The following is a 23404-nucleotide window of genomic DNA, read 5'->3' as shown; positions in this document are numbered from 1 at the left end:
AGGGAGGGAGGGAGGGAGGGAGGGAGGGAGAAGGAAAAGGAAGGATTCCTTTTAAGAAGGAAAAAAGGAAAAAGAATGCCTGTCAAATTCAAAATTGCACTTCACAGGAGTATGACTATAGTATAACTTCTGGCCATTCTCTGCCTCAGTTCCTTGCCCACAAAATATAGAGTAGCTAACCTATGTAGATGTTATCAGGAAAACTTAAAACAACAGATATAAAGCACATAGTTCAGCACCTATTCTATGTATACACAACGTTTAAAATTGTTAGCTATTCTTTCACTACTGCTTTTACCTCCTGTTTCCAATTAATTCTGAACTCACTGGAGACATACATCATGTAACACTCTTCCCCTGTACACTGTAGTGGCTCACATATTACCTGCAAGCAGCTGAGATTCACTATTTTCCCTTTTGTTTTTTGGCGATACTAGGATTTGAACAGACACTAGCCTTTCTGCTTTACTTATGCTTGCATAAATGCAACATAAGTGGTGAAGTTTCATTAGACTAAACCAATACCTAAAAAAGACCCATTTTAAACTGCTCTACTTTTTGGTTCTTTCTGAAATATCCTTGATTTATATATATGCTTTAATTTCAATTTACTTTCAACGAAATTTTATTTTAATTACATTTAGTCAAATTATATGAAATAACACTCAAGACTGATAAGAGTACCTGGCCTTTAAGTCCACAAAACTTAGCTTTGTGCCAGGCACTGGAGGCTCATGCCTGTAATCCTAGCTACTCAGAAGACTGAGATCTGAGGATCACGGTTCAAACCAGCCCAGGCAGGAGGGTTCATAAGACTCTTATCTCCAATTAACCACCAGAAAAACCGGAAGTAGAGCAGTGGCTCAAGTGGTAGAGCACTTGCCTTGAGCTGAAGAGCTGAGGGACAGTGCTCAGGCCCCGAGTTCAAGCCCCACAACTGACAAAAAAAAAAATAGCTTTGTAAAGTTAGTCTAAGCTGGGTTCCAGTGGTTCACACCTGTGATCCTAGTTACTTAGTAGGCTGAGATCCAAGGATCAAGGTTCAAAGTCTGTCGGGGAGAAAAGGCTGTAAGACTTATTTCCAATTAATCAACAAAAAAAAAAAAAAATGTGAAGCTATGGCTGAAGTGGTAAACCTCTAGTCTTGAGAAAAGCAATTCAGGGACAGCCCAGGTCCTGAGTTCAAACCCCAGGACCAGCACACACACAAAAAAAGTCCACACATGCATTAAAAAAAAAAATGCACACAAAAGCCAGAAATGAAGCAGTGGCTCAAAGTGGTAGAGCACTAGCCTTGAGCAAAAGGAGCTTAGGGTCAGGACCCACGCCCCAAGTTCAAACCCCACAGCTGATCTCCCCTCCTCCCCCCAAAAAAGCTCAAGGACAACAACCAGGCCCAGCACCAAAAACAACACACACACACACACACACACACACACACACACACTCTCTCTCTCTCTCTCTCTCTCCAAATGATAATACTCTCATACAGTCTTGAATTTTTCCAGGTAGTAACAGTTCACTATACAACTTGTGACTTGCCCAAGTAGATGCAGGGGAGCCTGTTCTGCAGAGCAATTTCTTGTGCCCGGACATGCTTTTTCACAGTTATTGGATAGTAGGTGCCTCCCTTGACAGTGGCATCATTGGCAACAATCATGCATTCAACTCTGTAAGGTATTGGAAAAACTGCATTGGAAGGAGAATGAAAGATCTCTTCAAAATTAAAAACCATTCTAAGACACCAATAGAACCTTGATTTTCTACTACACATCTAATGACTTCATTAACAGTCAGTCTTATAGCCAGTTTACACCATGATTCATGTATCATTTCTACAATATACAACAACTACTTTGAACAAGTTTACAAATTTATACTTTTAAGAGTCATCAGTCTTCTATGAAGAACACCCTAAGTAAGCTACAGCTCATAATGCCTTTCACACAGTTTTGACATCAGGACAGGTATCAATAGTGTTTACACTGTATCTGGCACAGTACCTTTATAATAAAGGTGATATCAAACAAAAGCATAGGCAAGTAAACAGTATCGAGCAAACTGGATTCATAAGTCTAAACTGATTCTCCTTCTCCAACTATTGGCATCCAAACTCATGCTGGGTTCCTTGAAAGAGACTGACACCCTAAAAGGCTTCTGACTTTGCAGATCTAAAGACCACCAGTTCCCAGGTCATGCTAAAACTGTTAGAACTACTACCCTAACACAGCGTTTTCTAATGTCAAATGTACAAAAGACCACAAGAGACAACCTGGAGAGTCTTCTATATGCCAAGTCCCGACCTGTAGCCTCCAATGTAGCAAAGAGAACTGAATCTAGAGATTTTTGTTGAAGTTTTGTTGCAGGTACCAGGGTTTGAACTCAGGATCTCTCCCTTCCTCACCTTGCTTGTTCTCAGCCACTGGGACCACACCTCTAATCCAGCTTTCTGCTGGTTATTTTGGAGAATGAGTCTCCTGTATTTTCTGCCTGGACTGGCCTGAAATAAAAATCCTTTCTTCTCAGTCTCCTGAGTGCTAGAATTACAGGTATGAATCACTGGCTTCCAGCTGATGAATGTTTCCTGCCCTTCTATTTTTGTCTCTAAAGCTCTACAAATTAAGTTAATATAGATCTAAGTAGGATCTCAGGATCTAAATAATGTAAGGCACATAAAACTTGCATGTTAAAGTACAAAATGAGTTCTGGATCCCTACATCTTATGGAAGTCTTCCTCCTGCCCTGTGTTACTGAGCACACGTAGAATACTCACCCAGATACTCTACCAATGCCAGTGATGATGCCACCCGCAGGGACTTCCTCATTACCATACAACTGGTACCCTGCAAATTGGGACAATTCCAGAAAGGGAGACCTAAAAGAAGGATGTTATTGAAATTAAACTCACTATGCATGTTGCATTATAAAGTCCACAAGAAGGCTATCTAGACCTTTTGGTCTTATTTTTAAACTGTGGTACTTATTTTTAAACTGTGTTTATTAATATAAGGAGAGAATAATAGCTAACATTTACATAGCACCACACACCAGGATCTCTAGGAAGGGCTTCAAAAATAGTAACTCATTTACTAATGAGGAAACTAAAAGCCCACACAGACTAAAGCTAGAAGTGTAGTTGTGGCTCAAGTGATAGAGTACCAATCTTAAGTGAAATAGCCAATCAAGTGTGTGCAGCCCTGACCTTAAGCCCAATACTTGCGCATGCGCGCGCGCACACACACACGCACACACGTACACACGTGTACACACACACACACACACAAAGCCACTTGTTAAAAGTCACATGGCTAGTTAATGGCAAAGCTGGGTACCAGCTCTTAATCACCTGTACCGTATTGTTCCACCTCTTACAGATATGCGCCAAATAGATTATGTAGGATAAAGGAAGTTCTAGAACACCACAGTTTGATTACTAATCACATTTTGTTGGTTTTGTTTTGGTTTTGGTCTCTGAGCTCTTCAGCTCAAGGTGAGTGTCCTACCACTTGAGTCACAGCACCACTTCTGGAGATAAGTGTCTCACAGACTTTCCTCCCTGGGCTGGCTTTGAACCATGATTCCCATATCTCAGCCTTCTGAGTAGCTAGAATTACAGGTGTAAGCCACCAGCACCCAGTACTAATCACTTATTAAAAAGTTAAAATCACTTTAGCTGGGTGCTTAGTGGCTCACAGATGTAGTACTAGCTACTTAGGAGGCTGAGATCTGAGGATCATGGTTTGAAGCCTGGCAGAAAAGTCCACAAGACCCCTTATCTCCAACTAACTATCAAAAAGTCAGAAGTATCTGAACACTGGTAGCTCATGCCTATAATCCTCGCTACTCAGAAGACTGAGATCAAAGATTATGGTTTGAAGCCAGCCTGGGCAGGAAAGTCCATGAGAGATCCTCAACTCCAATTAATCACCAAAAAAGCCAGAAGTAGAGCTGTGGCTCCAGTTCAAGCCCCATGACTGGCACACACAGACATAGAAAAAATCAGAAGTAGAGGCTGGGAAGGTGGCTCAGTGGTACAGCTCTTGCCTTGAACGCATGAGGCACTGGGTTCGATTCCTCAGCACCACATAAACAAAAAGAAAAAAGCCAGAAGTGGCACAGTGGCTCAATAGTAGAGTCTAGCCTTGAGCTGAAGAGCTGAGGGACAGCGCCCAGGCCCAGAGTTCACAACCAGACCCAAAAAAAAAGAAAGAAAAAATCAGAAGTAGAGCTGAGATTCAAGTGGTAGAGTACCACCTTTGAGTAAAAAAGTAAAGTGACAGCACCTAACACTGAGTTCAAGTCCCAGTACTGGCGCACACACACACACACAAAAAAATCACTTTTTCAAAAACACAAAAATAGGGCTGGGAAGGTGGCTCAGTGGTAGAGCTTGCCTTGCAACTCGCCCTGGGTTCGATTCCTCAGCACCACATAAGCAAAAAGAAAAAAAGCCAGAAGTGACGCTGTGGCTCAAGTGGTAGAGCGCTCACCTTGAGTTGAAGAGCTGAGAGACAGTGCCCAGGCCCAGAGTTCAGGCACCATGACCCGGACCCAAAAAATTAATTAAATAAAAACACAGAAATATCTGGCACATAAAAATGGGCTACAGGTGTTAAAAAGATTTATCTCAAGCTGGGAACGTGGCTCAGTGGTAGAGTACTTGCCTAGCATGCATGAAGCCCTGGGTTCAATTCCTTAGTACCACATAAACAGAAAAAGCCAAAAGTGGTACTGTGACTCAAGTGACAGAGTGTTAGCCTTGAACAAAATAAGCTCAAGGACTCTGCCCAGGCCCTGAGTTCAAGCCCCAGGACTGGCAAAAAAAAAAAAATTCATCTCTCGGTTAGATTGAGGGGGCATGTCCTAAGAAAAACTATAGAACCCCAGTCTCACCTACTCCACTGGATCCCTTGTCTGTGTTCTGGAAATCAGTGCAATGGCCCTCACTGCTCTCCTACCCGCTGCCCAAAGCAACCAACACAGCAGCCAGCCCAATCAGACCATAACTCTTAAAATACAGGGACCTACCACGCAACCACAGGGCTTCATCTGAAAAACAAAACTTTGTGAGGTGATTTTTATTATCCACAAGTATCACAGTCTGTATGGACAAAAATTAGGATGGCCAATGTTCACCAGGGGATATAAATGGGACCACTACTGTAAATAAATATCATCATGCAATTACATAACTGCTTAAGTCAGGAAGATCCTAAGTCTCCTGTTTAAAACCCTACAATATCTTCCCACTTCTCTGTTAAGAACTGAAATTTTCACAACAGCCTACAGGGATTTGTGAAATCTCACCCCACCTCCTAATACTCTTCCACCTACTCCACTCACATTGGCCTCCCGGTTACCACTTAAGTTTATCAGTATACTCAAAACACTCCCCAACAGTGCCTTTGCACAGGCTGTTTCTTCCTCTTACGACCGTTTCCCTCAAATATTGACAAGGCTCTCTCCCTCCAAATCTTTGTTCAAACGTCACATTCTCAATGAGGTGTATCTTAACCATACCATGTATAACTGTAACTTGCTGTGCTCATCCTCTCTCTCACCCAGGTCCACTTCTTTTTCTTTTGAATACTTTAAACTTAAGATGAGGCTGGGAAGGTGGATCGGTGGTAGAGTGTTTGCCTCACATGCATGAGTTGCCTCACATGCCCTGGGTTCAATTCCTCAATACCACATAAACAGAAAAAGCCAGAAGTAGCACTGTGGCTCAAGTGGTACTAGCCTTGAGCTGAAGAGTTCAGGGACAGAGCCTAGGCCCAGAGTTCAAGTGCCTTAACCAAAAAAAAAAAAAAACCTTGGATGGTCATTGTTTTCTATTTCTCATCTATAATGTAAACTATAGTAAAGCAAAGATCGTGATCTGTTTGGTTTTTGTTGTTTCTTTGTGCCAGTCTTGGGGCTTGAACTCAGGGCCTGGGTGCTATCCCAAGGCTAGTGCTCTACCCATTTGAGCCATATCTCCACTTTCAGCTTTTCTGGTGATTAATTGGAGATAAGAGTATCATGAACTTTCCTGCCCTGTCTGGCTTCAAACAGCTATACTTACATCTCAGCCAACTAAGTAGCTAGGATTACTGGCATAGGCTCCGGTACCTGGCTTCTTTGTTTTGTTCACTGATGCTTCACTGGTGTATGACAGTGCCTGACATATAGTGAGTACTCAATAAATATGTGTGGCTTGAATCTTATAAGAACCAATTTAAAAATCATTTACTTAGAGAAGGGTTCAATATTACATGGACTAACAAAGGGTGAACCAATTCAACATCAATATTCACTAGATGCTATATTGGAAATTAACTTTACAACTTGGGACAAGGGAGGATCAGAAGGGGGCAAAGTAGGAGAAAATGAGGGAGGGGGTAACACTGTTAAAAAAGAAATGTACTCATTAACTAACTCAGTAACTGTAAACCCTCAGTACATCAACTTTATAATAAAATTTAAAAATACACTTAAATATGTATTATATATGTTTAAGTATATTGTATATGTGTGTGCATATATATATATATATATATATATATACATACACACACATATATACTATATGGACTAGAGAACATCTCTAGTGAGTACGTGTGTAGGTACCAACCCTGGGTCTATAAGATTGTCGATTCTCTCTCTGGGGAGCAGTTTTCCTCTTGCTGTGTGCCGAGCTCGAGCTTTCTCACTTCCTCCTATGATAAAAACAAGATTACATGGGATCACATGACACAAGGTAAGGCAAGGCTTCCATTAAACTTACTGCCAGAAAAGATAGAATGTACAATCTAAAATACAACACTTTAAAAAAAAAAAGCTAATTTTTCAGATCATTCACTCATCACCTGTAAACAATTTTCTAAAGAGACTCAGTGTTTTTTGTTTTGCCAGACTTGGGACTTCAATTCAGGGCCCAGGCGCTGTTCCTGAGCCTTTCTGTGCTCAAGGCTAGCACTCTACTACTTGAGCCACAGCGTCACTTTGGGCTTTTTCTATTTATGTGGTACTGAGGAATCGAACCCAGGGCTTCATGCATGTGAGGCAAGCACTCTACCACTAAGCCACATTCCCAGCCCGAGACTCAGTGTTTTAATAATAATAATAAATCTGTCTCTGATTCTTGAGTACATTATACATATTTGGTTACTAATAGTTACCTAAAGAAATTACAGCCAGGCACTGGTGGCTCATACCATAATCCTATTCAGGAGGCTGAGATCTGGAAGTTATGGTTCAAAGCCAATCCTAGAAGAAAAGTCCTCAAGATCCTATCTCCAATTAACCACTAAAATTCAGGACTGGAGGTTCAGCTCAAGTAGTTAAGGAACACCCCTAAAAACTGAGTCCAAGGCCCCAGAGTTCAACACAGAAGGAAGAGGGGAAAGAAGGGAAGGAAAAGGAGGAAGGGAAGGGAAGGAGGAGGAGGAAGAAAAGGGGGAGGAGGGGGAGGGGGAGGGGGAAGAAGAGGAGCAGCAACAGCAGCTAAGGCACTACAAAGGAAGTCATGCCTGGTCAAGGGTCTTTGATAGGAAGAGATGAAAAGGGAGAGGGAAGATTTAAGACAATATCATTCTTTCTTAGTCCTGCCAGGAGATTGACAGTATAAGCTGGAGCAGCTAGTGAATTCACTTTCATAGGAAGAAGTAAAAGGTGGCTTTTCTTTGATGCAGACTTGGCACCGAATGAAGCTCCCCTGCTATTTAAACTGACAGAAAATTTGGACCACCACACATAGCATGAGAGAGCACTTTATTCAAAGTTGTTCTGAAACACATTATTTCCATTCCCAAAGACATTGTGCCAGGGAAGTCTGTCATCTGTCTTAAGCCTTCATTTCCATTAAACCATCACATTTACTTCATTGCATCAATTCTTAATTATGTTCACATTTTAGAATCCCTAAAATCAGGAAGTAGAGGAAGTCACCTCCCAGCTGTAGGCCTTGGCTGCACTATGGCCTTGGTGATACTTCTACTGTGCTATGTGTGCATACAAACTTTGTATTCCATTTTAAAATGTCTCCCAAAAGACTACACAGACTTATCTCTGGGTCACTGAAAGCCCCCTGCTTCTTCCACCAAAACCATGTGTATTTCTTTTCTGTCCATAAAGTTATTAGTCAAATATAAACAAAGCACTTATGAGTTTATCAAAACACAGCCTTGTGTGTTGATAAATTAACTCGTATTAATCAAAATCCTTAGCACTGGCTATTATAAATGCCACTTCAGGGATAATCCTCTTCCCATCTACAGAAATGACTTCACTCCTCTTGTAATTCCACCTGTTCAAATAGGGACAAAGGAGATCAAAGATCACAGAGGGCTAGAAGAAACCTAAACCAAAGGCAATGAAGAGTAACAAAAGAAATAACATAGAAGAGGACAAGAGTCACCTTAATTATTGTTAACCTTTTTATCCCAAGTTCTCTCCAGTAAAAAACTTCAAAGTTTCCTTCTGAAACACCCACTCCTTCATTCTGTCTGAAGACTACCTAGGACACCTGTGTTTATAATTTAAAATTTATAAACCTGGTATAAGAGTATTTTTATTTTGGGCTCGGAAGGTGGCTCAGTGGTAGAATGCTTGAATTCCTTAGCATCACATAAGCAAAAAAAGCCAGAAACGGCACTGTGGCCAGGCCTAGAGGTCAGGCCCCATGGCCAACCAAAAAAAGGAGTATTGTTACTTTCCTAATTGCATATATACAGGACAGGCTCCCCTTACAAAAATGAAAATCTCTATTACTCTTCTTCTCTGAGGACTTTTTAAAAAGGTAACTGATTAGTGACAGGTCATCTAAAGCTGCCTATGGGGGCTGGGAAGGTGGCTCAGTGGTAGAGTGCTTGCCTAGCATGCATGAGGCCCTGGATTCAATTCCTCAGCACCATATAAACATCAAAAGCCAGAAGTGGAGCTGTGGCTCAAATGGTGGAGAGCTAGCATTGAGCTGAAAAGCTGAGGGACAGTGTCCAGGCCCAGGTCCAGAGTTCAAGCTCCACATTAAAAAAAAAAAAAAAAAAAAGCCTGTTCATTAGGGGAGAATATTAAGGAGGAAGCTCAGTCTTTTGAGAATGATCTGGACTGGCTTTTTATTTTAATACCAACGAATTGTAGTTAAATCATATATTACTCCAGTAATTTTCTAGTAAATTTTTAGTCCATACTTAAATTTCATATTTGAACTGAAGTGAGGTTGGTATCTCTTAAACATATACTTCAGTCTTTTGAATTTAATAGATTATTTAGAATAGGGAAAAAGAATATCTCAGTCTCTTTTTTTACTGTAGTAATTTAGCCAAAAATTAATGAAATTAATGAAAATTCTAAAAGTTACCATGACACAAACAGAAAACCTAGAATGGGGACAGTTGAAGCAAAGATGTTATTTATACAGTAGTAACTGCTCCCTTTCTATCTGTCAAGATATCTAATCTATCTTTAAATGGTTGTACAAGGTAAGGAGATGTTTGCTTTTTAAGATGAAGGCTATACACTTAATGTAGCTCTTTCTACCTTAGGTTCTTAAAATACAGCACACTTGTGTTCCTGGCTACTCAGGAGGCTGATCTGAGGATCACAGTTCAAAGCCAGCCCACTCTGAAAAGTTCAATAAGACTTCAATTAAGCAGCAAAAAGCCTATAGTAGAGCTCTGGCTCAAGTGATAGAATGTCAGTGTTGAACAAAAAAGGCTAAGGGACAATGCCCAGGCACTGAGTTCAAACCCAAGAACTGGCACAAACACACAGAAAAAGTATGCAGGAGAATGTGTATAAGCTACATGGAAACACTATCATTTTATATAAAAAACCTTGATCAGGGGCAAGCTATCTTGAGAATCTTCCATAGACAGACACTAAGGATTGATTGTACTAACTAAAACTAAAATATTTAAGAATCAAAAGCTTAATGCTACCAGTTTTTCCTAAAACAAGTACTGCAAGGAATAGCTTAATTTAAAAGCATATAGTGGAGAATGCTGTGCTCACCTAGTCGAATATACTGGGCGCGTTCGTGGAGTTGAGTCACTAGTGCTTTCATCTGCTCATAGTTCTCCTACAACAGAGGGAAGGAAAACAGAACCTCTAGAAAGCAACACCAAAATAAAGGTCAAGAAACAAGCCAAGGATGGCTCTGTGGCAGAGCACTTGCACCGCATGTCAAGGCTCCAGATTCTACCTCCAGCACTAAAGGAAAGAACAAAAAAAAAAAAGGCAGGAAAGGGAAGGGAGTCAGGAAGAATGGGAGGAAAAGAGTGATGGAGGAAGGAAATTAGAGATGGAGGGAAAGAAACACACCAATCTGTGCCATGTCTGGGTGAGCCACATCCATAGCCACCCCCAACCATGTGGCCTCCACATTGGGATGCTCCATCATGTAGAAAAGACTAATTCTTGCCCATCTTTTATTGATCTCTTTACCAACTCCCCACCCCACTATGGTCCATCTCTCAGAATCTTACCTTTCTTCTAATGTCTGATAGAGCTCCAAGCAAAAGCTTTAAGAGGAAACAAATGTGTCAAGACTCTGTTTGACTTTGCCTTCCTCTACAAAGAGCACCTCTCCCCTCCCCCTTTCAATTTGATTCCGAGAATAAGAAACAAGTACAGTAGACCTGAGATTGCCTCAAGCAGACCTTACAGAACCAAGCCTTCTTTTTTTTTCCAGTAATATCCTCTGATGCTGTTTGCCAAACATACAAACGGGTTTAAACGCAGGCCCTTGTGCTCATTTGGCTTGTTTTGCTTGGCTAACACTGCTTTTTACTAGTTTTGGAAATAGAGTTTCTATCCAGGTTGGATTTTTTTTTTTTTTTGGTCTGTTGTGGGGTTTGAACTATGGGCCTGGGCCCTGTCCCTCAGATCTTCAGCTCAAGCACTTTACCACTTGAGACACAGTGCCACTTCTGGTTTTCTGGTGGTTTATTGGAAATAAGAGTCTCATGGACTTTCCTGCCCCAGCTGGCTTTGAACCTCAATCCTCAAATCTCAGACTCCTGAGTAGCTAGGATTACAGGCATGAGCCGCCGCATCCAGCTCAGAACCAAGTCTTTAAGAGATATAACTGTTCTAAATTGGTCCTTTGACAAGTCACTCGCTGATCTAGAGTTTAACTGTTGTAATTTTGCCCTCTGATGAGTCATATAGCTGACCTAAGTCTCTAACACATAAAAGTAACACAGGTGAGTATAACTGACAGGTGAGTTTTTAGCTTGTTACAAAGACTCTCCTAATAAAATTTGACTCAATTCACAAACAACTTCTCTCTCTTCTGTATGGTCCCATCAATTTCTCTGTACCTATCTTTGGGACTATCCTTTACGTCACTGTCATTCCCAGTTTGGAACCTCATGATCATCTATCAATCCAGTTCTTCCCTCCCTCTTTCAGTCATTAATTCCTACTCCTCCGACTGACCAGCCTAACTCCAAGCGGTATAATCTCAAGACTCAAGTCCTACAACCTGCCACCTAACTTTAGTCTCCTCTCTCCCCCAATCCATTGTCCACTTGCCACCATATCTAAGGAACATGCCACTTCTCTATGTAAAGAATCCTCAATCTAAATACCACTTTTGCATGCAAGGCGCTCCTGTATCTGCCCCCTCATGCATCCCACCTAGACACTATTCCATGAATTCTGTGCCCAGTCCAAGTCCTCATACTCACTATAAACTATTTTTAAAATGGAGGTTTGGTATGTTGCTCAGGTTTTCCTCAACCTCCTAGGCTTAAAAGATCCTCCTATGTCTATCTCTCCACTGCTGTAACTATAGGCACCCACCATCATGTCCATTTTATACACTTCAATATTTGTTTTGTGGTGCTGGACATCAAATCCAGGGCCTTGGGCATGCTAAGCAAACACTAACACTGTTATATCACCAATAGTGTATGTAGTTTAATAACCTAAGTAGGTGTATATTCATTTTCTTGTACTTCTCTTGATTTCTTGTCTTACTTCCATCCTGTACCCTGAACTTGGACACCTCTTTTCCAACCAAGATCCTCTCACCCATTACAGCCTACTTATAGCTTTCTAATTGCCACCTTTTCAAGCTTTAGATGCCTCTTACCACGTGGAGCTATTGTTTCACTGTCATTTTCCCCAGAAAAATTGTAAGCGCCATTCTTACATATCTATACCGAATAGCTAAAATAGGAATTAAAGCAACTAGTGTATAAGCTGTTTGAGTCAAACGTTCTCAAATTACTGTACTGTTTGCAAAACTTAGATATTATCTGCAGACAGTCTGAAATTTTCTAGCTCTCATTTCACAATCTGTAAGCTGCCTTTGACCTTGTGAAACTGCACTATTCCAACAAGTCCTGTGGAACAGACATTTTAATATCTCCCCACCCCTTCAGACTGGGACTCAAACTAGGTACCTCACATTTTCACTCATTGGTTGACCCTTACCACCTAAGTTACACCTCCAACCCCATCTATTATTTTTTAATTAAAGTTTGGTAAGCACAACCTAGTATGAACTAGGCTGATGGTTCCCAAAGTTGGCGCCTCTAGCCCCCCAAGGAAACTGTTTAACAAGGTAAACACCAAGTTCTAGTTCTACAGAGCCAGAAAATACAGTGTGGCTAAGACAGCTGCATATTCAATAAGCTCCCCAGGTGACAATGCTAACAGATTTTGAGAACTACTGGTTTTTGTTTCTTTGGGGTGGGGGGAGACTGCTTGTACTGGGCCTGAACTCAGGACTTTGCCCTCTATCTTGGCACTCTACCACTTGAGGCACTTCACTTCTGACTAACTGGTTAATTTGAAATAAGATTCTCCTGATTTTTGCTGCGGGGGGCTGGCTTTAAACTTTGACTCTCCAATTCAACTTCCAAAGTAGATGAGACAAACTAGCACTAGGCTGGAAACCACTGATTTCAAAGACACAAAGTATAACGCTAGTTCTAAAAGTACACTCAATTGTAAATGGAATACTTGTCTCCTAAAAACTTCACAGCATGCGAACACAGGTGGCTGATGCCCGTAATCCTAACTACTCCACCCGCCAGTCGCCAATGGCTCCCGCCTGAACATCCTAACTACACAGGAGGAGTGAGATCTGAGGATGGCGGTTCAAAGCCAGCCGGGTGGGAAAGTTCGGGAGACTCATCCAATTAGACGAAAGAGGAGGTGTGACCGACGCGGTAGAGCGCCCGCTAAGGGCCAAGAGGCTAATGGGACCAGCCCCACGGCCGCCACACACTCGCAAGGTAATTAATAGGTAAGCCCTTCCTCGGGCTGCTTCCGAGCCCAGCCGGTGCCCAGGCCCCACCGGCGGCCGGGCGGCGGCGGGCAGGCCCCGCCCGGCGCGCACCCAGCCTACCCGGTACAGCGCGGAGTCCGAGTCCAGCCGGGTGGCCAGCGAGGCCACCGCATCCCCGTGGTAGGAGCGCAGCCTGCGGGCAGCGGCATGGAGGCGGGGCCGCTGGGCAAGCCTCAAGGCGGCCCACATGGCAGGCCGGCCGGAGTACAGTTCCAGAGACGGTGAGCCACTCGTGCCTTCCAGACGCGAGCTCCGGAGAACGTGAGCGGCCGCGTCTTCCGGAGCAGAGTTCACGACTACGGCGTGGGCAACCCGCAACTTCCGGGGTCGGGCCTTCGCGGAGCACCTGTTCCAAACTTGATTTCTTACTGTACTGGCGTGTTGTCCACGCAACCCCGCACGTGCCTGCGCTCGCAGCCTCCCATTGGTCAGTGGGGCATGCCACTCCTCCCAATCCAGCCAGTAAGAGGAGAGGCGCAGCCTCGCGAGGTCCGATTTCCTCCTGAGTCCCGGGACCCCTAGCCCGAGGTATTAAGCTGCTGCTATGCATAATTAGAAGCGCTGCAGCCCTTTGTGATGGCAGTAGTATCTCACTTACGGATCAGTACATTCTCCGCAGTGGTTGTATTGAGGACAAAGTTGTATATCATATCTCATCTATCATGAAAATAGAGACAGCACGGGAAGCTTCTAGCACCTTCACTGGAGATTTTGTTTTTAATTAGCATGCATCAAGAGTTCAAGGGGGATACATTGTGATACCTAAACAATACACAGTAAACACTGGACAACTTTTCCTTCTTAGCGCCCTAGTACCTTCCTCTTTTCGGGTGAGGGGCTGCCTTGCATTTACTAGGCAGAAAAGCTATTAGTTGAGCCACACCTCCAGCTTCTCTGGAGATCTCAAATGATTATTTCAAATATGTGATAAATAGCCAGGTACTGGTGGCTCACACCTGTAATCCTAGCTACTCAGGAGGCTGATTTGAGGACTGCAGATCAAAGCCAACCAGGACAGTAAAGTATGTAAGACTTCTCTCCAACTAACTACCAAAAAGCTACAAGTGGAGCTGGGGCTCAAGGGGTAGAGGGCCAGCCTTCGACAAAATTTCAGGTAAAGGGCCTAGGCTCTGAATTCAAACCTCACAACCGATCCCCCATCCCCACGCCCCCCAAAAACACCACACGTGGAAATGGAGCACAACTCAAGTGTAAGGCTGGCGGGGGGAGGGGGCCCTCAGGGACAATGTACATGGCCTAAGTTCTGTTATGCCAAGGTCGCAGGACCCCCCCCCCCGCCCCTCTCAAGAAGACCACCGAGAGTCAGACTCTACAGCTGTTTTATTTTAAACGGGCTGCAGCTCCGGCCTCGTCCTACACTCCGACACAGTAGAGCCTAGGAGGAGAGCCCGGAGCTAAGGATTCTGCTGCAGGTCTTATATAGGCACACAATCAACCAGGTATTTTGATTACCACCACGTGTTGCTTTGCTAGACAGAAACAAGCAACACGTGGTGTTCACTGCCTCAAACTTTAACCTTTCAGTTCAAGACCCAAAACGGACTCAGAAAAAGGAAAGAATAACTATGTTGTAGAAAGGTTTCTACAAAATACCCCTCTCAGCAAAAAAGTTTGGTCAACTGCTGGGCTTGCTGGCATACCCCTGGTGATATGAGATACATAAAGTGTTCTGGGGGGAAATGGCCGATACTTTGCCAACAGACATTTCAGAAATCCAATTTTATGTTGTATACAGGAATAGTTTCCCACGTGACAGAAAAAACAAGGTGCTATGGGGAGGGCAGTTTGGAGGTCATGCACATGATTGTCTGTTATAACAGGACTTGAACTTAGGGATTTGCACTCTAATTTGGCTTCTAACACTCAAGGCTGGTGCTTTATCACTTGAGCCAAACTTCCACTTCAGACTTTTATAAAGAGTTTTTTGTTGTTTTGTTGTGTTTCTTTTGGGGGGGGTGGTTCAGTACTGGGGCTTGAACTCTGGACCTGGGCACTGTCCCTCAGCTCTTCAGCTCAAGGCAAGCACTCTACCATTTAAGACACAGCATCACTTCCGGATTTATGGTGGTTGACTGGAGAGGAGTCTCACAGACTTTCCTGCCTGGGCTGGCTTTGGACCATGATCCTCAGAACTCATTCCTCTCTATGTAGCTAGGACTACAGATGTGAGCCACCAGTGACTGACTTTCTGGCTTTTTCCCTTTCCTCCCCCTTCTCGCCCAACTTCAGGGCTTGAACTCTGGGCCTGGGCCCTGTCCCTCAGCTCTTCAGCTCAAGGCTAGAGCTCTACCACTTGAGGCACAGCACCACTTCTGATTTTCTTGGTGGTTAATTGGTGATAAGAGTCTCACGGAAGGGCTGGGAAGGTGGCTCAGTGGTAGACCCCTTGCCTTGCATGCATGAGGCCCTGCCTGGTTCGATTCCTCAGCACCATATAAGCAGAAAAAGCCAGAAGTGGTGCTGTGACTCAAGTGGTAGAGCACTAGCCTTGAGCTGAAGAGCTGAGGGACAGCGCCCAGGCCCAGAATTCAGGCCCCATGACCAGACCCAAAAAAAAAAAAAAAAAGTCTCACAGACTTTCCTACCAGGTCTTTGCTCTGATCCTAAGATCTCAGCCTCTCTCCCCCTCTCCCCCCACCCAAAGTAGCTAGGACTACAAGCATAAGCCACCAGTGCCTGGCTCTGGATCTTTTTTATTGTAAATTGAATATGAGTCTTACAGGAGACTTTTTTGACCAAATTGGCAGTCAAACTGCAATCCTCATACCTCAGACCAAGTAGCTAATAGTATACGCATGAGCCATTGGTGCCAGACTATGCTTGGTTCTTATATATAAAAATTCATTACAGCCTAGTGCAGGTGGCTCAGACCTGTAATCTTAGGTACTCAGGTGGCTGAGGATCCCAGTTCAAAGCCAGGCAGGGCAGGAAAGTCCATGAGACTCTCATTTCCAATTAACCACCAGAAAACCAGGAGTGACGCTGTGACTCAAAAGTTGTAAAGCATTAGCCTTGAGGCTGAAGAGTGACCCCCCCCACAAAAAAATTCATTACATAAGGGTTGAAAAAACAAAAAGCAAGCAATATTTCAAATGTATAAAGAAGTCACTTCTTATTTTTGCAAAATCAAAATTTATTCATAATAAGAATTTAGTAAAATTTAATTCTTCCAGTTATACTCTCTTTTTGTTAAAAATATAGACTACACATTAAAACAGCTACCAGTTAACTGAACAAAAATACCTTCAGGCTGGGAAGGAGGCTTAGTGGTAGAGTGCTAGCTTGAGCAAAAGAAGCTTAGGGACAGTGCCCAAGCCCTGAGTTCAAACTCTGGACTGCCCCCCACTCACCCCAAAAAAACCCTTCAGTTTTCAGTCACTTAAAAAGGACACAATAAACAGTATAAAATAACTTTTATTTACATAATTTATATCTATAGAACATAACTGCTTTCTTTAGAACAAGAAAATTTACAAATGACATATTGCTTCTTTTGTCAAAGATGTCTTCAAGCAAACTATTAATATACGTGGCCATTTCTAGTTAATAAGGTGGTAAACAGTAGATACAAATCTTTTCATCTGTGCATCAATCACTTATCAACAATTATGAACTTCTAAACCACTTGCTAAGATCTAAGTGTTCAGGAGGGAAGGACAAAAAAAGATGAAGACTTTAAATCACATCTCTTTAAGACTTATAAAATAAATTCGTTGCAACATTTGCCTTACATCAATTGGACTTAACAGACTTTTCTACCTGGCAAGGTAGCTTCTCTTTCTCACAAGATCTGTTTTATGGATCTAACAATAGGAAAATCTATTGACTAACTGATTCTCCACACATTGAATGGCCTTGTATTTTTTATACAGTAAGAAATTGCATCTTCCTGAAAATTGGTTTATTGTATATGAACAAGAGACACATGTTAACAAAGACAAGAAATAAATACTATAAAGGGATAAACAATAGTCATAACAACCTAATATTAAACTAACATTACTAATATAATAAGAACATGAAGTTTTTTTAATTTTACGAAACAGTATTAAAATAGCAAACTGATTTACTATCATGATTTTTATGACAGAAGTCATATGAGATAAATGTAAATTTATAATTTCCACTCAGATTTATGTTTCCCCTTCATGACAAAAAAAAAAAAAAAACCAAACACCTATATTTCACTAGAAGGCAATCAGTAAGAAATGCTCTAATCCCAGATTTCAACAAATTACCATCACTATTATATCTGCTGAGCCATATCCCTTTTATTAAAGAACTTGAAAACTGGCCACCACTTTTTCAATATACAAACACTAAAATTACCTAGAGTTTAAAATGTTTTCCCAATTGAAATACTGATGGTTTCATAATGCATTATACGCAGTTTTTAGGCACACCTGACAGCTTCCATGTCAAGTACTCATAAAAAAAATACATCAGCACCTTGAGGTAAAAAACTACTGTTAAAGGTAGGAATCAAATTCAACATACAACCCAGGTGTCACTCTTCAATGAAGTACTCTGACTGCTCTCACATGTGACTAAAGGACTGTCCCAGCAGTAGATTACTGGGTCTACTATCCCAAAGAATGTTTCAGAAAAAAAAGTATCCAACTCCCAAACTAATTTATCAAAGGATTTTTGAACTAAAATCAAAATAAATATGCTCTTTGAGAAATTTTCATTTGAACTGAAAAATTTACTTGGGCAAATGTCATACATCTATATGTACACACATAGATTATATATGTAAATCAGCAAATCTCAAAATTACTAAACACTTGAACTCATACTAATGATAATCACTGACATTATGAAGTCTTTTTTTTTTTTTTTTGGTGCCAGCCCTGGGGCTTGAACTCAGAACCTGAGCACTGTCCCTGAGCTTTTGTGCTCAAGGCTAGCACTCTACCACTTGAGCCACAGCTCCACTTCTAGCTTTTTGTTGGTTTAATTGGAGATAAGAGTCTCACAGACTTTCCTGCCTGGGCTGGCTTCAAACCATGATCCTCAGATCTCAGCATCCTGAGTAGCTAGGGTTATAGGTGTGAGCCACCAGCACCTGGCTCATTTTAATTATCTTTAAAATTAAACAAAGGAAAAGGAGACAGACATAAATTTGTTTATACTTCTTTACCAACAATCAAAGGTGAAAATTAAAACATCCTTTAAAATAAGAAAAATTTAAATAAATATAGCTCTTTGATGTGCTATCTTTATAAATAAATTTAAGTACTACCTCTCCAGTTAGTAATGTTATATTACCAGGAATTAGAAAAATACACAAATATAGATAACCGGAAAGTTTCTAACTTTACCATGCTAAAATGGAGTTTCAATCTGCTTTTCTGTCAGTACAGGCAACTTAAAAGGCCTTCAATATATCTCCAGAAAGCAAATTACTGGGATGTAGCTCAGTGGCAAAGCGCTTGCCTAGCAAGTGCAACGTCCTGGGTTTGATCCCCAGTACCAAAAAAAGAAAGACTAAAACAAACAAAACAAAAACAAAAACACTTTACAAAAGAAGTTCACTATATGTTAAATACAATCAAATGCCAAATATGTCAGGGCTGTGATGTATACACTTATTCACAACATTCCCATAGGTCCATATGCTCCATAGGAAGAGTCAAAATGTAAACAAGAGTTGCTATTTCTGTCTAAAAAAGCAGTCTTTGTCTTTCTTTCTTTTTTGCTTTTCCTTTTTTTTTTTTTTTCCATTTTTTGGTGCTGGTCCTGAGGCTTGAATTCTGGGCCCGGGCACTGTCCCTGAGCTTTTTCTGCTCAAGGCTAGCCTCTACCACTTGAGCCACAGCTCCACTTTTGGCTTTTTTGGTGCTTAATTGGAGATAAAGAATCTCACTTTCCTGCCCAGGCTGGCTTTGAACTGTGATCCTCAAATTGCAGCCTCCTGAGTAGCTAGGCTTACAGGCATGAGCCAACTATGCCCGGCAAAAACAGCTGTCTTCATTACTTGCTAATTTCCAAAATGCTGAATCAATCAAAATAAACTTCAGCAATATTTTTCAATGATTACAAAAGCTTCCAATGAAGCTTATTAAATATTCAAAATTGACCTAAGTTAAAATAGACAATGATATGTTTTTCTCAATACTGCATTAATATTGACTTTAAAACTCCCAAGCTTAAAAAAGAAAGAAAAAACAAAAACAATTATTTTATACTATTTCATCCATTTCAATGAAAATATCACCAAAGTAATATTCAGAGACTGTGGGTGGCTCATCTTCAGGTGCCCGTTTTTGGCCACTTTTACATTCTTCTTTTAGTGAGGGTTGATCACTACAAACCTAAAAAGGTAACAAAAATAAATATTGTATAAATATTGATGTAACTATTACTAGTGAGGGCTGGAGATGTAGCACAGAAGTATATGATTGCCTAGCATGCCCCGAGTTTAATCCCTAGCCCTAGAGGGAAAAAAGTATATAATCCTAAACACAGTAAAAATTTCAAGAATAATTGTAGCATTAATTACTATAATAAAATTGTATGCAATCTAAATACATTACACTACATGTCACTCAGCATAGGTATGATAACTTACTTCACCTTAATTCCAATTAATTTTTTGAAATATACAAAAATAAAAACTGTGTATGTGTAAATACTAGACAAGAGTCCTGGGACATGAACTGATTAAACATCTTTTATTATTATCTTGAAGAGTGTACAGAAAGGAGTTCTTAAATAACAAATGAATACAACAGATCTTAATCAGTGTCACCCCTTTCAATATTCACCTGACTGCACTCTGGCTTTTCCAGTCAAGGCCAGAGCTCTACTACTTGAGCCATATTTCTACTTGCAGCTTTTTGGTGGTTAACTGGAGATAAGAATCTCATGGACTTTTCTGCACTGGTTTTGAACCTCGATCCTCAGATCTCAGCCTCCTAAGCAGCTAGAATTATAAGTCTGAGCCACTGTTACCCAGCTAACACATTCTTAAATCTATAAAATTAAAACATTTAATCTGGAAGAAAAAGTGACACATGAGACAAAATAATGTTCCAAACAAAGAGCATAAATCAAAGAGATATTAAAGATTATCACACTCATAAATCTGAAAAAAGAAAAATTGCTGGTGTTGTGGCTCAAGTGATAAAGATTCAACTAGTAAGTATTCAAACAATAGTACCATCAAGAGATAAAAATTAAGATAGCTAATTACCGACATAGGAACAAGCATAAAGCTACAAACACTCTGGCCACATATGGAAATTTAGCACCTAATAATAGTTACATGTTAAATCAAATCAACAATGAGTAAAAATTATTATTCAAGGGGATGGGAAGGTGGCTCAGTGGTAGAGCACTTGCCTTGCATGCATGAGGCCCTGGGTTCGATTCCTCAGCACCACATAAGCAAAATGAAAAAAAAGCCAGAAGTGGCGTTGTGGCTCAAGTGGTAGAGCGCTAGCCCTGAGCTGAAGAGCTGAGGGACAGCGCCCAGGCCCAGAGTTCAGGCCCCACGACGGGACCCAAAAAAAAAAAAAAGTCTATAAGGACTCAAAGGTAAAAAGAATTGTTAACATATTAGTGTGAGAAAAAAGATGCTAAGAATAGAAACTGATACATTTTCTCTTGAAAATAATCAGGCAGTACTCACCTAAAGAATAATCACTGCTTTGCACTAAGCAATTCTATTTCTAGGACTATGCATGTATGTGCAAAATGACTCATTTTTAAGATAGCTATTAACATTTTGTCATTGCTTTGCAGAGCCCCATGTTGGTCAAATGCTCTACTATTATAGCCATTCCCTGAGTACTAATAAAACTTTACATCAACTCTGGATCAAACTACGGGGCTCAAGCATGCAAAGCAAGCTTTCAATCACTGAGCTACACATCACCTACACCTCCAGACTAACACATTGCTTCAAATAGTATATAGACAACCTAAATGCCTATGCATATAAGACAAATATTACTAGATGGTACAACCAAATAATGAAATACTATATAGTAATTAAAGCAATCTAGGCTAGCCAGGAGCTGGTAGCTCATGCCTGTAATCCTACCTATTCCAGAGGCTGAGATCAGAGGATCACGGTTCAAAGCCAGCCTGGGCAAGAAAATCTATTCAGACTCTTACATACAATTAACCAAAAGAAAAACAGAAGTGGTGTTATGGCTCAAAATGGTAGTGTTATCTGTGAGCAAAAGAGCTCAGGGACAGCACTCAAGCCCCAGGACTGACGAAAATAACAACAAAAGAAAACAAAAACAAAAACAATGAGGCTAGGTATTATGTTTTAGGCCTGTAATTCCAGCACTAAAAAGAAGGCTCTTCAGCCAGGAGCCAGTGGCTCACACCTGTAATCCTAGCTACTCAGGAGGCTGGGATCTGAGGATCACGGTTCAAAGCCAGCCCGGGCATGAAAGACCATGAGACTCCTATCTCCAATAAACTAAAAAACCAAAAGTGGCTATAGCACAAGTGGTAGAGAGCTTGCCTTGAGCTGAAATGCTGAGGGACAGCACCCAGGCCCAGAGTTCAAGCCCCATGACCGGGGAAAAAAAAAAAAAAGAAGGCTCTCCAGTTAGAGGCCACCCTGGCCTAAAATGACATTCCTTCAAAAACAAAAACCAAAAAGAAACAACAAAAGTAACAATGATGATACTCTTTGACACGTATTCTGTGTGTATGTGTGTGCGTGTGCAAGTGTGTGTGTGTGTGTGTGTGTGTGTAACCTATATAAGGCTTAAGAGTAGCTTTAGTCATGATAGCCAAAAACTGAAAGAAACAGATGTCTTTCAAAAGAAAAAGATAAATAAAACTGTAGCATAATGGTGCCATGAAATACTACTCACTAACAAAAGGCAAAAAACTACTGTCAGCAGAGGAAGGAGTATCAACAGTCTAGGCCAGAGTGGAATAGTAAGACCCTGTTGCAAAAACAAACAAGCAAGCCAAGTGCTGGTGGTTCCTAGCTACTCAGGAGCCTCAGATATGAGGATCATGGTTCAAAGCCAAGCCCCAACAAAAACAAACAAATAAACAAACAAAACAAGCCAGGCGCTGGTGGCTCACATCTGTAATCCTAGCTACTCAGTGGATCAAAAAGCGGAAAGTGGGGCTGTGGCTCAAGTGTTAGAGCCCCAGCCTTGGGAAAAAGCTAAGGAACAGCATGCAGGCCCTGGGATTAAGCCCCAGTATTGACACATATACACAAAACCCAAAACTGATTTTGAAGGTCTTGCTCTGTAGCCCAAGATCCTCAGGCCATTCATCAGTGGCTCAGGCCTATAATCCTAGTTTCTTAGGAAGTTGAGATCTAAGGATCATAATTCAAAGCCAGCTCAAACAAAAAGTCTATGAGACTCTTGTCTCCAATTAAAGACAAAAAAAGCCAGAAATAGAACAGTGGCTCTAGTGGTAGAGTCCTAGCCATGAACAAAAAGCTCAAGAACAATGCTCAAGCCCTGGGTTCAAGCCCCAGCACCAAAAAAAGTAAAAACAAAACACACTCATATCTTCCTGACAGCCTTCCAATTTCTGGGCTTACGTGCCCAGAAACCTTAAATCACAAGCTATAAATAAACAATAAATCAATAAAAATATATGAACAAAAAACACAAAGGAAACATATAAAAGACAAAATGCAGAATAAGCAAATTAAACCAATGAAATATCATTTATACTCCTCTACCATTGTATCTGATAGAAAACAGAATTATCTTGAAACACTTCTATCTAATTCAGACATGGATATAATTAATCTGGCACTGCCATACTACTGGTAACTACAACTGTTCTGCAACATAATTAGGAAATGATAGGTCATAAATACAGGTTCACAGCTTAGTATTTGCCTTTAGTGCACAGAAGTGAAAAACAAACAAATCCTAGTTTTATGGCTCCTGAATTCTCAATAGGACATTTTCTTTTTTTTTTTTGGGTCAGGTCGTGGGGCCTGAACTCTGGGCCTGGGCGCTGTCCCTCAGCTCTTCAGCTCAAGGCTAGCGCTCTATTACTTGAGCCACAGCGCCACTTCCAGCTTTTTTCTTTTTGCTTATGTGGTGCTGAGGAATCGAACCCGGGGCCTTGAGCATGCAAGGCAAGTGTTCT

General features: G+C 41.3%; 2 protein-coding genes across 2 annotated transcripts in view; both read right to left on the bottom strand.

The window, feature by feature from the left end:
* The window catches only part of Mccc2 (methylcrotonoyl-CoA carboxylase 2 (beta)), a 53448-nt gene extending 39945 nt beyond the window's left edge, over positions 1–13503 (bottom strand). The window contains exons 1-5 of the mRNA XM_013015909.1: positions 13343–13503; positions 9994–10060; positions 6614–6698; positions 2774–2875; positions 1543–1670 (exon numbers count right to left, since the gene is read on the bottom strand). Coding sequence (XP_012871363.1) covers positions 1543–1670; positions 2774–2875; positions 6614–6698; positions 9994–10060; positions 13343–13471 — 511 coding nt within the window. The 5' untranslated portion in view covers positions 13472–13503. The remainder of the gene's footprint in view (positions 1–1542; positions 1671–2773; positions 2876–6613; positions 6699–9993; positions 10061–13342) is intronic.
* Positions 13504–19182: 5679 nt separating this feature from the next.
* Positions 19183–23404, bottom strand: part of Bdp1 (B double prime 1, subunit of RNA polymerase III transcription initiation factor IIIB) — a 110846-nt gene continuing 106624 nt past the window's right edge. Inside the window, exon 36 of the mRNA XM_013015828.1 lies at positions 19183–19620. Within this exon, the coding sequence (XP_012871282.1) occupies positions 19489–19620 (132 nt within the window). The 3' untranslated portion in view covers positions 19183–19488. The remainder of the gene's footprint in view (positions 19621–23404) is intronic.

This window comes from Dipodomys ordii, unplaced genomic scaffold (genome assembly GCF_000151885.1).
Source record: "Dipodomys ordii isolate 6190 unplaced genomic scaffold, Dord_2.0 Scaffold28, whole genome shotgun sequence".
Classification (NCBI taxonomy): Eukaryota; Metazoa; Chordata; class Mammalia; order Rodentia; family Heteromyidae; genus Dipodomys; species Dipodomys ordii.
The sequence above is the reverse complement of the archived record's forward strand: the minus strand, read 5'-3'. Positions and strand labels throughout refer to the sequence as shown.